The 14,586-nt window shown below is 35.5% G+C and overlaps 1 protein-coding gene across 1 annotated transcript in view; it reads left to right on the plus strand.

Moving 5' to 3' along the window:
* Positions 1-14,586, plus strand: part of LOC132725199 (TATA box-binding protein-associated factor RNA polymerase I subunit B-like) — a 64,134-nt gene that overhangs the window by 41,773 nt on the left and 7,775 nt on the right. The window contains exons 7-10 of the mRNA XM_060710287.1: positions 2,076-2,172; positions 8,392-8,524; positions 9,638-9,803; positions 12,044-12,090. Coding sequence (XP_060566270.1) covers positions 2,076-2,172; positions 8,392-8,524; positions 9,638-9,803; positions 12,044-12,090 — 443 coding nt within the window. The remainder of the gene's footprint in view (positions 1-2,075; positions 2,173-8,391; positions 8,525-9,637; positions 9,804-12,043; positions 12,091-14,586) is intronic.

Consider the following 14,586-nt stretch of genomic DNA (forward strand, 5'->3'; position numbering starts at 1 on the left):
GTCTAGTTGTGCATATTGTCAGCATTTTCCGGTTCAATGATTTTTGTCAGAGTTATGGCCCTTTAATAATTTTTAATTTTAAAGTTTGTCCGGACTACTTCTCTTATACCACTAATGCAATTTCAATGAAACTTTACAGGATTGATCTGTAGCTCAAGTCCTTGCGCATATTGCAAGGGTTTTCCGGTTGAATAATTTTTGGCCGAGTTATGGCCCTTTGATAAAAAGGTGTTTTTTTCTGTGTGTTGCCAGATATACAATAGCTTGTCCGGACTACCCCTCATAAACTACTGGTGCAATTTCATCCAAACTTTACAGGAATGATCAGTACCAAGTCTAGTTGTGCATATTGTCAGCATTTTCCGGTTCAATGATTTTTGTCAGAGTTATGGCCCTTTAATAATTTTTATTTTTAAAGCTTGTCCGGACTAGTTCTCTTATACCACTTATGCAATTTCAATGAAACTTTACAGGATTGATCTGTAGCTCAAGTCCTTGCGCATATTGCACGGGTTTTCCGGTTGAATGATTTTTGGCTGAGTTATGGCCCTTTGATAAAAAGGTGTTTTTTTTCTGTGTGTTGCCAGATACGCAAAAGCTTGTCCGGACTAGTACTCCTCATAAGCTACTGGTGCAATTTTATCCAAACTTTACATGATTGATCAGTACCAAGTCTAGTTGTGCACTGTCCGTCTGTCTGTCCGTCTGTCACAAAATTTGTCCCAACATGAAATTGGCCATTATGAGGCGACACATGTGATTACTGATCGCTCTTGTTTTAAATAGATAAAACGCATAGTCGATCTTGAACAATGACACAATTTCTCCATAAGACTACTGCGTAAAATGAGAAAATAATTGATACAATTGTAAACCAAGAATACAATATATGTAATTAATGCATATAAAATAAACAACAACAAAACTGTTACATTGTATGTCTGCTATTATTTGAAATATTAGACAAAGAAAATATCAACAGAAATACATTTGCCTACATATTTTTATTTGTCTAAATACATGTTCAGTATATCATGGCAGACTATATACTGTGTATTGCTACACTCCGTATGCTCAAATTTTGTATCAATTGCAATTAAAAAAAAAAAAAAAAAAATCCCCTACAAAAAGCACTACAAACAAACAATTTTTTAAGGATGGCCCAGTACTTTAACCCATTACTGCATGAGCATTTTGTGAAAAATGGCTGTCATTGAAAAGTCACCCGTTACAAGTTCAAATTACTATAAAATTATAAAAACTGCTTCAATACTAATCAAACTTGGCACAAATGTTGACTGGACCATTGACTTTGTAACAACGTGCACAGTCTTAAAGTTCCTGTTACTATGGCAACGAGGGGACATCTCAAAATTGCCAAAAATCACTATTTTGCTTTGATTTTTTTCCATCAAAATCAATTTCAAAGTGCTGCAACTTCTCAATGGATTGAGATAGCGTCAAAGGCTTTTCAGCGTTGGTTACACGTTACCTTATGATTGATCTGGGGTCATTTTTAGCCCCTCACAAGTCCAAAATTTTCTTGGCCTCCTGATGTATCTTTTGGATACGATGTGCGCCAAAAAAAGTGGTCACTTTTTAAACAACATTTCTCAGACGAAAACAAGTGTTGGGGGCCTTAGTAAGGCATTTTTTCACCATTTAAGCCAACAAAAAGGAGGGGGGTTTGAAAAAGGCGTTAAAAGGCGTGTATATCGTGTAATGGGTTAATGTCAGACTTCATTATATTTTGGAACTGTGTAATGTTTCGCTAATATATTGTCCCCACTTAAGAAAGAACCTATGCCTGTCCAAAAGTTTAAAGTATCCGAAATATCAGATGATTAAAGTTGAATTTTAAGCCATCCTTTAATGCTACTGTATAGAAGGAAAGAGAAGGCCTAGAATATGACATTGACCTTTGAAAACCTTGAAGAAATCTTGTTTCTGGAGTAAAAATTGTTTGCCAGGGAGGGGGGATATTAATCACATTAATCATTTATTCATAGTCGCCATTTTGTCTATTTGTCCTCATTTTATATCTTTGCATACTGACATGTTACCTTGTTTTACAGATGGACACGGCAGAAGAAGATACCTTATATAGATGTCAGAACTATTCTGCCAGAAGATATGAAATTCTGTCTAAATGATTGGCAGCTGTTCGGCTTTGTATGTGAATTTATCATTTGCTTTTAACTTGATATTGGTACCAAAAGACAAAAAAGAGAAAATAAGAATCCCTCAAGAAAGTCCAAAACGGCAAAATTGAAAATGTTGCAGGCTTGGTTTGATTATCCTGTTCATGAACGGTTCTGTCAAGTGCAAACTACATCCACGCCCCCTAGCACTGGCTCAACATTTGGCAAAATTTTGAAACATCTGCAGATATATTCATACGGCGGTTATCATGGAACCTTAAATGTGACACTTCCATGTCATTCCATGAAGATATTAAAATCGAGTGTAGTAAAGATTATGAAAATAATGATTAATTCAAGTGTCTTAAAGATTTGGAAGATAATGATAAAATGGAGTGTAGTAAAGATGGTGGGTGTATTTATCACTCCTATGACAGCTGTAGTTTATTCTGTATAAATGGAAAAAAAGTCACAACGTAACAAGTATTCATGATTTTCACCAGTTTATAGAAATTAAGAACATATTAGCCAGCAAATATTTCATCAACCGTATGTCTCTTGGTAACCAGATGGATATGATCAATTATATAGGTTACTATAAATAGGAAATCATTTGTCACCTGTGTCAGTAACAGGTTAATTCCTTATGTAATTTAATAGGAGTTAAATCGTTAATACACAAAGGTATATGAGAAATATGACCTTAATTTGATAAATATGACCTGATATCCTCACCAAGAATCTTATTCTTTTGTTTATCAGGGTAGCAACAAATGTACAAAGAAGTTAGAAATGCTTATCCATTTATTTACCATACCCTGCATATAGTTGTGCAGTGTTGGTCTGTCTCTTGTCTAGGGCTGTCAGTAGATGCAATGAAAATTTGTGTTTTAAATTAGGATCATGGTGTTATGCATGCTTGTAATAGACATTACAAATATTGCAAACTAACAAAAGTTTGTTTTTTCTGTTATTTTTGTCACTGACATTTAAAGTTCAAATTAGCCAAGAAAACTGGGAAAAAGTGACTTCTCTTATTATGCAAAATAGAAGATATATTCACTAACAGATATAAATAGATTTTAGCTTGTATCGATATTTGAAAGTGTGTATCGATATTGTATCGAACGATGAATATCGATGATATATCGATATTGCTATATTCAGTGACAGCCCTACTCTTGTCCCATCCATCAACATTTGTGTCCGGTCAATAACTTTCTCACAAGTGGATGGATTTTTAAATTACTTTGTAAAAATGTGCACCAATGGAGACAGTGTATTGTGCACAAAACCCAGGTTAGTAGGTCAATTCTTGCATATCAGATAGGATTATCTGTTTACACCAGTGCTAGGAAAACCTGTCTTTTACACCCACCCGTTGTAAGAAAGTTCACATGCTTTAAATGACGTCAATACCACGCATCTTTTATGAAGGAATTGCGTTCTTAGAATGACCTCATTTTGCCATTATGAATGAATTTGTAAATTCATACTGTAGTATGAGAAAAAAGAACAACATGAAAGTATAAGTTTTCGCAATTTATTTCTGAAATATGATGAATATGTTATAAAATTATGCAAGAAAAGAAAGCAAACACCAGCTACCGGTACATACGGGAATATTTAGCTCTTGGGTATCTAACTGTTTAACAGAAACTCGGCTCAGCCTCGTAACCACCATAAACAGTTACCCTTGAGCTAGATATTCCGATCTTTACCGGTAGCAGTTGTAAGATCCTTATAAGATCACACTGACATCAAAGAAGACTTTTCATAAAAGTGCAACAATTCTGTCATTTTTGGATGGATTTTATGGATTTTTTTTTTTACCTGGGTGTAATTTTGTCACACACTAAGAAAACTTGTCATGCACATATGTTTGTTTTACAAGAAGAAAATTGAATGTTACATTAAAAAAATGTACTTGGATGTCAGGATAGTACATTGATAGATAGATGAATCTACTGTCTAGTCATATTTTTGTCATTCATTCAGGGATGCTTTTTTAAATAATTGGGAAGTTTAGGAATATAAGAAAATATTTGTACTTGTTTCTTTATCATTAACATTCTTTGTATAGAAAATGACTTTAGATTCTTCCATGAGAAGAAGCTATCCAGCTTAAGCTTATGGATCGTTGGTGGTACCTAAAATAATGCATGAATGAGAAACCAGAGGTTTTCCTCCTTCAGTAAAGTTTGAAAGTCGCCGATTTGCGATTACATGTATACTCGCTGCGATTGTATGACATAAAAACCAACAGTCCGTTGATCTGTTTACATATTATCATTCTTATCAAGGAATACATTCATTTCTTGTATAATATAAGTGTGGGGGCTAAGAAATCTCTTATTTGAAATTGTTTTTTGTTTTTCACTTAACACATTCCTGGATATCAAACAAGGTGATAATTTATTAAAAGCAGGTTGGGAATCTCATATTCAGAACAAAAGGTGTTAATCAAAGTCATATCATTTTTTTTTATATAAGAAACAACATTTGAAAATGTTTTGAACACCGTTTTTGTTTTTTTGAACGCGTTAAATTCATATGATAAAAATAAAGGTTTTTCAAAACAAAATTTAGAAAATAAAGGTAAAATTGCAAAATTGGTAATCCAGGGTTCAATGACAGTGGTTTCAATAGCAATTTTGACTATGTAAGTTTCCAGTTTTGTCATATGTATGTTAAATTTACCTATTTAATGTACATAGTATATACAGTGTAACTTCTGAAAACCAGACACCTGTTGGACTAGCCAAAAAGTTCTGAATAGAGAAGTTTCCGTAATTCAGAAATTTGAAATTATCTGAACAAGTAAAAACATTAAACATCTGTTGTTTAAATAGACATAATGAAAGGTCTATGAAAGCTGTTTAAGTTTATAAAATGGCCAAATTATAGGATTATAGAAAAAGTTTATATCTATATTATATTTCATTTTTACCTTTAACTGAATTTGTTGATACAATAACATAATGTTACTTATTTGGTATAGTTCATGAAATACCAGCCATTAACCTATAAGGTTTGTTATTTACATTATACTTCCCCGTTTCTTAATTTTCACTTGTGACTTTAATAGGTGTCAAGATAAATGGTTTCTGCTAATTGGAAGATACCGACTTTTTGAAGGTATTACAATCTTGAGGATAATATAACTTCACAACTTTTTCAATTTCCGATTTTTGGAAGGAAATTTGAATTGATATAACTCAAATTTTACCAGAAAGTCATTCGGAATTCAGAATTTAGACGTTCCATAATTTAGAGGTATTTATTACATGGAAAACAGAAGGATTAATTTTGGGACCCTGAAAAATGTTCAAATTTCAGAAGTTTGATGATTTTAGAAGTTCCGGAATTCGGAAGTTACACTGTATAATAAAGTAATAATGATGCTTTGAAAGGCAGGACACTATATCAACATCAAATGACGTTTTTTATGTTTACTTTGTAAGTCATACTGACTTAAAGGTCACATGGCGACTTCCAACATTACAGACCATCTGGTTAGCTCAATAGGTAGAGTGTTGGACTGTGAACCCAGCGACAGCGACCCAGGTTTGATTCCCGGATTGTGCAGGTTACTTTCGTTGTGATTGATCATGAAATATTTTCTATGATCATTTTCATTGTACCTCTGCTCTTGCATGTACAGAAGTAACAGTTCCTTGTGAACTAATGCTGGTTAACTGCTTGACTGATTGCCCAGGTATGATACGGTGGTAGATGTGGTGGTAGAACTGTGTTTTGGTTAATACAATTGTGGTCAGTCCATCTGTACGCACTTTCGTGTCTGCTCCATAACTTTTAAAACCGCTATAACTTGGCACAAGTGATCACCATAATGAGACAATGTGCAGAGCACAATAACTGGGTTACTACCCCCTCCCCAAGGTCAAGGTCACACTTAAAAGGTCAATTGTTTAAAAGTCTACATTTTGTGTGCGCTCCATAACTTTTAAACTGCTGAAAGTTTTTTGAAATAACTTGGCACAAGTGATCACCATAATGAGATGATGTGAAGAGCGCAATAATTGAGTCGCTACCCCTTAGGTCAAGGTCACACTTAAAGGTCAAATGTTAAAAAATCTTCATTTCATAATAAAAGTCTACATTTCGTGTCCACTCCATGACCATTAAACCACTGAAATTTTTTTAAAAAAAACTTGGCCCAAGTAATGACCATAATGAGACAATGTGCAGAATGCAATAATTGGGTTGCTACCTCTAAGGTCAAGGTCACACTTAAAGGTCAAATGTTAAAAGTCTACATTTGTGTCGGTTCCATAACTTTTAAATCCCTGAAAAAATTTTTAGCTTATGATTGTTGACTGTCCGTCGTCCATGCACACTTGTTTGTTAACACTCTAGCGGTCACATTTTTGCCTCGATTATCATCAAACATGGTCAGAATGCTTGTCTAGGTAATTGCTCAAATGAGTTTGAAGATGGGTCATCTTGGATGAAAAACTAGGTCATAGGATCTAAAAATATAAAAATCTTATTAACACTCTAGTGGCTACTGTTTTTATCTCGGATTAAAGCTAAAAATAGAAAAACCTTGTAAACACTCTTGTGGTCACATTTTGACTCAATTTTCATCAAACTTGGTCAGGATGCTTGTTTATGTGATTGCTCGAATGAGGTTTAACATGGGTCATCTTGGATGAAAAACTAGGTCACAGGATCTAAAAATAGAAAAATCTTATTAACACTTTAGTGGCTACTGTTTTGATCCAAATATGCTGGAACTTGATCTGAAAGTTTGTTTTGATGATTTCTAGGTCAAGTTTGAATATGGGTCACTTGGGGTCAAAAACTAGGTCACACTGCCCAAATATGGAAAAGCCTTGTAAACACTCTGGTGGTCACATTTTTGACTCATTTGTCATTAAACTTGGTCAGGATGCTTGTCTAGGTAATTGCTTGGATAAGTTAAAACATGGGTCATCTGGGATGAAAAACTAGGTCACAGGAGCTTAAAATAGAAAAGTCTTGTTAACACTTTAGTGCCTACTGTTTTGATCCAAATATCCTGGAAATTAGTCTGAAAATTTGTTTTGAAAGTTCTTAGGTCAAGTTCGAATATGAGTCACTTTGGGTCAAAAACTAGGTCACACCGCCCAAATATGGACAAACCTTGTAACACTCTGGTGTTCACATTTTTGACACAATTGTCATCAAACTTGGTCAGGATGCTTGTTTATGAAATTGCTTAGATCATTTTGAACATGGGTTGTCTCAGATAAAAAACAAGGTCACAGGAGCTAAAAATAGAAAAACCTTGTTAACTCTCTAGTGGTCTTATTTTTGACTCAATTGTCATCAAACTTGGTCAGAATGCTTGTCTATAATAGCTCGGATGAGTTTGAACATGGGCTTGGTGAGCCATCTAGGGCCATCATGGCCATCTTGTTTAATAACTTGCCACAAGTGATCACCATTATGAGACAATGTGCAGAGGGCAATAATTGAATTGGTTACCCAAGGTCAAGGTCACACTTACAGGTCAAATGTTAGTAAGTCTTCATTTCCTGTCTGTCCATGACATTTAAACCGCTGCAATGTTTTTAAGATAACTTTGAAGAAATGATCACCATTGTAACACCATTGGCAAAGCACAATAATCAAGTCACAACCCTTCAGGTTAGGATCACACTCAAAAGTCCAATGTAAAAACATCTATTTTTTCATGTCAGCTCTATAACTTATTGACAATTCAAAGGTTTTATAATTACTTGGCACTAATGATCCCCACCATGACACAATCTGCAGAGCTGAACATCGAGGTTCCTACCCCCAGGTCAAGGTTATATGTTCTCCATAATTTTTTGACTTTATGGAAGATTTTAACTAACTTGGCACAAATAATCACAATTCATGAGACTATGTGCTTATGATATGCATGGCACAACATCAAGGCCATGGTTTACTAAGGTCAAGAATTACAAATTCATGTTCACTGCGGAAGGTGATTTAGCTGTCCTTCAGACTACTTTGTTTATTTTTGTCTTTATGTGCACCAACAATGTAAAGGACATATGGCAACTTTCCAGCTTTAATGATGGAGGAATACCTCAGGCATTCTTACGTGCATTGTTTCAGGCAAAAATGGGCACTTGAGTTAAAGCAAGTTGTTTAAAGCGAATGAACTTTACCACTTGACAACAGACATCCCCCTAATCTTTGAGTTAAAACACCACCCAAACAGAAGATTTAAAACGTATTTGTTTTTTTTAAGGGTTCACCACCGACATTGCAACAGATTCGTCAAACTGCTGGAACAATTGCCTCCTACATTGATTTGAGCAAATTCCCAGACTTCCCTCTGCAGGAACTTGTAAATAAATATATAGTACTGATGGACCTTCCAGGTACATTGTAATTCTTGTTTCATTTTAATCTTAAATTGTAATTGAACTGTCTGTCCATCTGTCTGTCTGTATAAGGGTAACTTAATGGGCAAGTTGGATTTATGTTATGTTCTAGCTGAACCAATGGCTTCATAATTAACACACTTTACTAATCAGTGCTAAATCAAGATCAAGGGTACCAAAAATTGATTTCTACACATTTGCTTAAATTGCCTTTATTTATTGACAGATGTTTTTCTCATTTGAAATGAACTTTCCTTGGATGGTCCAGTATTAGGAGTCACAAGGTCACCTGTGTTAGACTTTTTACATTTTTTTGTAATGGCTATATATATTTTTTTTTACCATTATCTTTCATATTTGGAAGGAACATACCTTGAATGGTCCTTTTAAATTAATATGTTTGAATAACTCTTAATGGTATATTCTTTAACTTCATCAATTCAAATAGCAGTTACATGCCAACGTACATTTTTCACAGTAAGAAGAGGTCATGACTGTGTCAATTTATATAAATGTGTCTACAATCTTTTTAGCAATTTACCGTCCCTAACTGAGTAAATGAGTGACACTTTTTAAGAAAATTTATTACTGACAAGAATCTGAGCGGGAGGCATTTGTGTTTAAAAACATGTTCTTGTTAATAAAGTCAACAACATTATTGTAGAATGATAATTGGGAATTTACTATTCTCACTTCAGAAAATAATAAACTTTTGCATTTAAAATGCCTATGTTTACCTTAATTATTAGATAATAATCATAACAGAAAAAGACCTGCGATTTTTATTTAGATGATTGACAAAAGGACCACAATTTCTCTTATCAAATAGTATTTGAGCTGCGTCACGACAAAACCAACATAATGGGTTTTGCGATCAGCATGGATTCAGACCAGTCTGCGCATCCGCGCAGTCTGATCAGGATCCATGCTGTTCACTTACAAACCATATGACAAGTAAAGAAACTGATAGGGAACAGCATGGATCCTGATCAGACTGGGCGGATGCGCAGGCTGGTCTGGATCCATGCTGGTCTCAAACCCATTGTGTTGGTTTTGGCATGACACGGCTCATTTCAGTTTCATGTTTTGCTTATACTTTGTTTTTTGCAGTGGAGTTTCATGAATATGCTATGAATCTGCTGAGGTTAATGCCAGTTAACCTAGAGTATGTACCAAATAGCAATAAAAAGTATACAATCTTCTGGGAAGGCATAGCTATGGCCTATATTGTGATCTTGATGAAGTTGATATTTGGACTGACAGATACCCATGAAATGTAAGTTTTTGTGTTGTTTTTCTTTTATGCTCCCCGAATAATTTCGGGGGAGCATATAGCTGTCAGGTTGTCCGAATGTACGTCCCGAATTTGTGTCCGGCCCATAACTTTGTTATTTGAAGTCGAATTTTAAAACTATTTCACAGAAATGATCACCATATTGAGACGACGTGTCGCGCGCAACATTTGGGTCGCTACCTTAAAGCTCAAGGTCACAGCATGACCTTGCAGCAAAATCGTGTCCGGCCAATAACTTTGTTATTTAAAGTCGGATTTTAAAACGATCACCATATTGAGACGACATGTAGCGCGCAACATTTGGGTCGCTACATTGAAGGTCAAGGTCACAGCATGACCTTGCAGCAAAATCGTGTCCGGCCCATAACTTTGTTATTTGAAGTCGGATTTTAAAACTATTTTACAGAAATGATCACCATATTGAGACGATGTGTTGAGCGCAATATTTGGGTCGCTACCTTGAAGGTCAAGGTCACAGTATGACCTTGCAGCAAACTCGTGTCCGGCCCATAACTTTGTTATTTGAAGTTGGATTTTAAAACTATTTCACAGAAATGATCACCATATTGAGACAACGTATCACACGCAACATTTGGGTCACTACCTTGAAGGTCAAGGTCACAGCATGACCTTGCTGCAAAATCGTGTCCGGCCCATAACTTTGTTACTTGAAGCCGGATATAACAACTATTTCTTAGAAATGATCACCATATTGAATAGACGTCTCATATGCAACATTTGGGGTGCTTCCTTGAAGGTCAAGGTCACAGCATGACCTTACAGCAAAATCGTGTCTGGCCCATAACTTCGTTATGTTACAACTATTTCACAGAAATGATCACCATATTGAGACAATGTGTCGTGCACAACATTTGGGTTGTTTTTACACTTTGAAATTTGTCTGTGACATAACTCTGACACTACAAGAGATATACCTTCCTGTGTCCAAAACCTATTCGGGGAGCATCACCCAGTTCAACCGGCTCTTGTTTTGTTTTGTTTTTTTTGGGGGGGGGGGGGGGGGTATTTTTCACAGCTGGCTGTTATGAAAATAAGTTCTCAAAAATGGCATCATAGGATTGGTTGTATATTAATGTTATTTTTAGAGAGGGGTGTCAATGGCTAAGTGGTTAAGGTGTCAACTTCAAACCAATTGCCTCTCATCACTGTAGGTTCGAGCCAAGCTAACGTCTTTGGATTCTTCATGTGAGAAAGCTATCCAGCTAGCTTACAAAACATTGGTTGTTCTACTCAGATGCCTGTTAATGCTTAAAATAATGTAAAGAGGGACACCTCAGGTCCTTGTCCACCCATAAAGCTGGAAAGTCGCCATATGACCTATACTGTGTTGGCGAGACATTTAGCCCAATCAAACAAAAAATGAAGTTATTTTTAAATGCATTTTTTTTTTTTAAGAAAAAATGAGAGACTGTTGTTAGGAGTCTTGGATAAGCTTCTGCTTACCTTATCAGAAATATCACTTAAATCTTTAAATAAAATGTCTGAGATGATAACTTGTACTAGGAATAACTCATACTGGGAGTACTTATTACATTTTATAAAAATTAATTGATTTTAACAGCGTAAATAAACTTGATATTCGTTTTTTGGTGTGTGTGTTTTTTTTTAAACCATTGTTTATTGGCAGTTTAACACCATTTTGTTTTGTTTTTTGCTCGACTTTTCGCAGAATAATCGAGCTAATGCAGTCATCCATTAAAAAGTGTCAGCGTCCCTGTGGTAAAGTTTTTGCATGTAAGCTGGTATCTCCATTACTACTGAAGAGAATGGATTGAAACTTCACAAACTTGTTTTCTGTGATTATCTGACATGATTTGCACGAGTCCAATAACTCTGATTCGCTTTTTGCATAATTATGCCCTTTTTTCGACTTTTAAATTCTTGGTAAAGTTTTTGCTTGTAAGCTGGTATCTCCATAACTACTGAAGGGTTTGTACCTTTTTTAGGACAATTTTATGCATTCATAATAATAAAGCAGTGATTTACTCGATAAAGCGTCTTAATAACAAGGCTTTGTACCTTTTTGGACAATTTTATGTATTCATAATAGGTTAGCATTATTATACTCAAAGAAACACCCTTGTGACAACTTTTTCGAAAAGTCAAGCATCACTGTCCTCCGACAGTTCTTGTTTCTTCTTGGTGTATAGTGACAAAATCACAGGGTATAAAAATACTTATCACTATTATTTTATACACAGGTTATTATCAGAGTACAGTAAGGAACTGATGGAGTTTGCTGAGTATGGTAAGAAGTCTAATGTGCAAATATTTTGTGAATTTATCTTTCATCATTGTTTTTAAGAGAGTGGCAAACCAGTAAAGCTGGGAAGTCACTATATCGAGGGCTTGGTGCAAAAGGGTTGAACTCATATCAAATAAAGAAGGAATTACGACCCTTTCACACCAAACTGTCGATATAACCTTTAGTTGTTGATGTGACCTAAGGTCATGGCTACCTTTTAGTTAAAGTTTAGAACTAGGTTTAAGTGTTTGATTTATTTTACCACTTCTGGCATATATAGGTCAAATATTTATCAAGCATGGAGACATTGTGCAGGATGCATATATATTTCAGTATTTCAGTATTAAATGTTGAAGTTATTTAGGTGTCCTTGGCTGAGTTTTTAAGGTCACTGACTTCAAACCACTTGCCTCTCCCACACCCATTGAAGAATTTTAATGAAACTTCATAGAAATGTTTACCGCTATGAGAAGTCGTGTGGCGCGCATGAACCAGGCCTCGAGGTCAAGATCAAGGTGACAGAGATCATTGAAAAACATTTGTCCGGAGCAAAACTTTTACATGCATAGAGAGATTTCAATTTAACTTGGCACAAATGTTCACTATTGTGAGGCAGAGTGTCGCATGCAAAATTTAGGTCCCTGCAGCCAAGGTCAAGGTCACACATAGGGGTCAAAGTTCAGATAAAAATATGAAAATGTGTATTGGGACCATTTAGTCATCATTTATTGAGGGATTGAAACACAAATGGTCATTATCATGACTACTGGTGTGAAACATGTAATTTAGGTTAATATATGCAAGGTCAAGGTCACTAAAGATGATTGTCAAGGTCACTAAAGATGATAAAATATAGAGATTTTGTCCAGAGCATATCTCCTACACATATGGAGGGATTCTAATGAAACTTCATACAAATGTTCACCACTATGAGAAGCTGTGTCCCGTGCATGAACCAGGTCTCTAGGTCAAAGGTCAAGGTCACACTTAGAGGTCATTGAAAAACGCTTGTCCGGAGCAAAACTTCTACATGCATAGAGGGATTTCAATATAACTTGGCACAAATGTTCACTATTGTGAGGCGGAGTGTCGCGTGCAAAATTTAGGTCCCTGCGGCTAAGGTCAAGGTCACACATAGGGGTCAAAGTTCAGATAAAAAAATCACTAGAGATGATATATATATCCAGATATTGCCCAGAGCATATCTCCTATATGCATATCTATAATGCCCACATCTCTGTCAAAAGCTTCTGTGACGGGCGTATATTGCCACAATGTTGCCCTTGTTTTATTTGTTATCTCAAACAAATTTGAGTTTGAGCATAAAATGCCACAAGTTTGCAACATTCTCATTGTTCACATGTTTTTGTGGTTTAAATTAAAAAAAAAAAAACAGAAATAAATAAAAAAAAAAACCCAGAAACATGCAGATGGTCTTTTACATGTACATTATACATGTTTATCATAATTAAATTTATGCATGTATCTTATTAAACATCACCAAGGAAAACCACGAATATACTGTATACAAGTGGAATATAGATTCATGACTCTTGTTACATCAATGATAATTTTTGTGTCGCGTTCAAAAAGGCGACATATAGGGGTTACTTTTGTCGGCGTCGGCGTCGTTGTCGGCGACCCCTTTTAGCTTGTCCAGAGCATAAGTCAGTCTTTATAAGTCGGATTGACTTCAAACTTGGTATGCATGCTTCTTATAATGACCCGAAGTGCAGTGCACAAGAACTGGTACTCTGCATTTCTTATTAGCTGACAGGGTGAGCTTTTGTGATCGCTTTTCATCCCGCGTCCGTCCCTCCCTCGTCCATCCGTAAACTTTTGCTTCAAATGACATCTCCTCATAAAACACTAAGCCAATTTCATCCAAACTTCACAGGAATGTTCCTTTGGTGGTCACCTTTAAAAAATTGTTCAAAGAATTTAATTCCATGCAGAACTCTGGTTGCCATGGCAACCGAAAGAAAAAACTTTAAATACCTTCTATTAAAGAACCCAAAGAGCTAGAGCTTAGATATTTGGCATGAAACATCTTCTAATGAGTGTCTACCAAGTTTGTTCAAATAAAAGCCCTGGGGTCAAAATTGGCCCTGCCCCAGGGGGTCATTGATTTTCCCTATATGCATATAGTAAAAACTTAAAAAATTTCTTTTAAAGAACCCAAAGAGCTAGAGCTTAGATATTTGGCATGAAACATTTTCTAATGAGTGTCTACCAAGTTTGTTCAAATAAAAGCCCTGAGGTCAAAATTGGCCCCGCCCCAGGGGGTCATTGATTTTCCTTATATGCATATAGTAAAAACTTAAAAAATCTTCTTTTAAAGAACCCAAAGAGCTAGAGCTAAGATATTTAGCTGAAACATCTTCTAGTGAGTGTCTACCAAGTTTGTTCAAATAAAAGCCCTGGGGTCAAAATTGCCCCCGCACCAGGGAGGTCATTGATTTTCCCTATATGCATATAGTAAAAACTTAAAAAATCTTC

This window comes from Ruditapes philippinarum, unplaced genomic scaffold, assembly GCF_026571515.1.
Source record: "Ruditapes philippinarum isolate M1 unplaced genomic scaffold, ASM2657151v2 ctg1010_1_1_1_1, whole genome shotgun sequence".
NCBI classification, from domain to species: domain Eukaryota; kingdom Metazoa; phylum Mollusca; class Bivalvia; order Venerida; family Veneridae; genus Ruditapes; species Ruditapes philippinarum.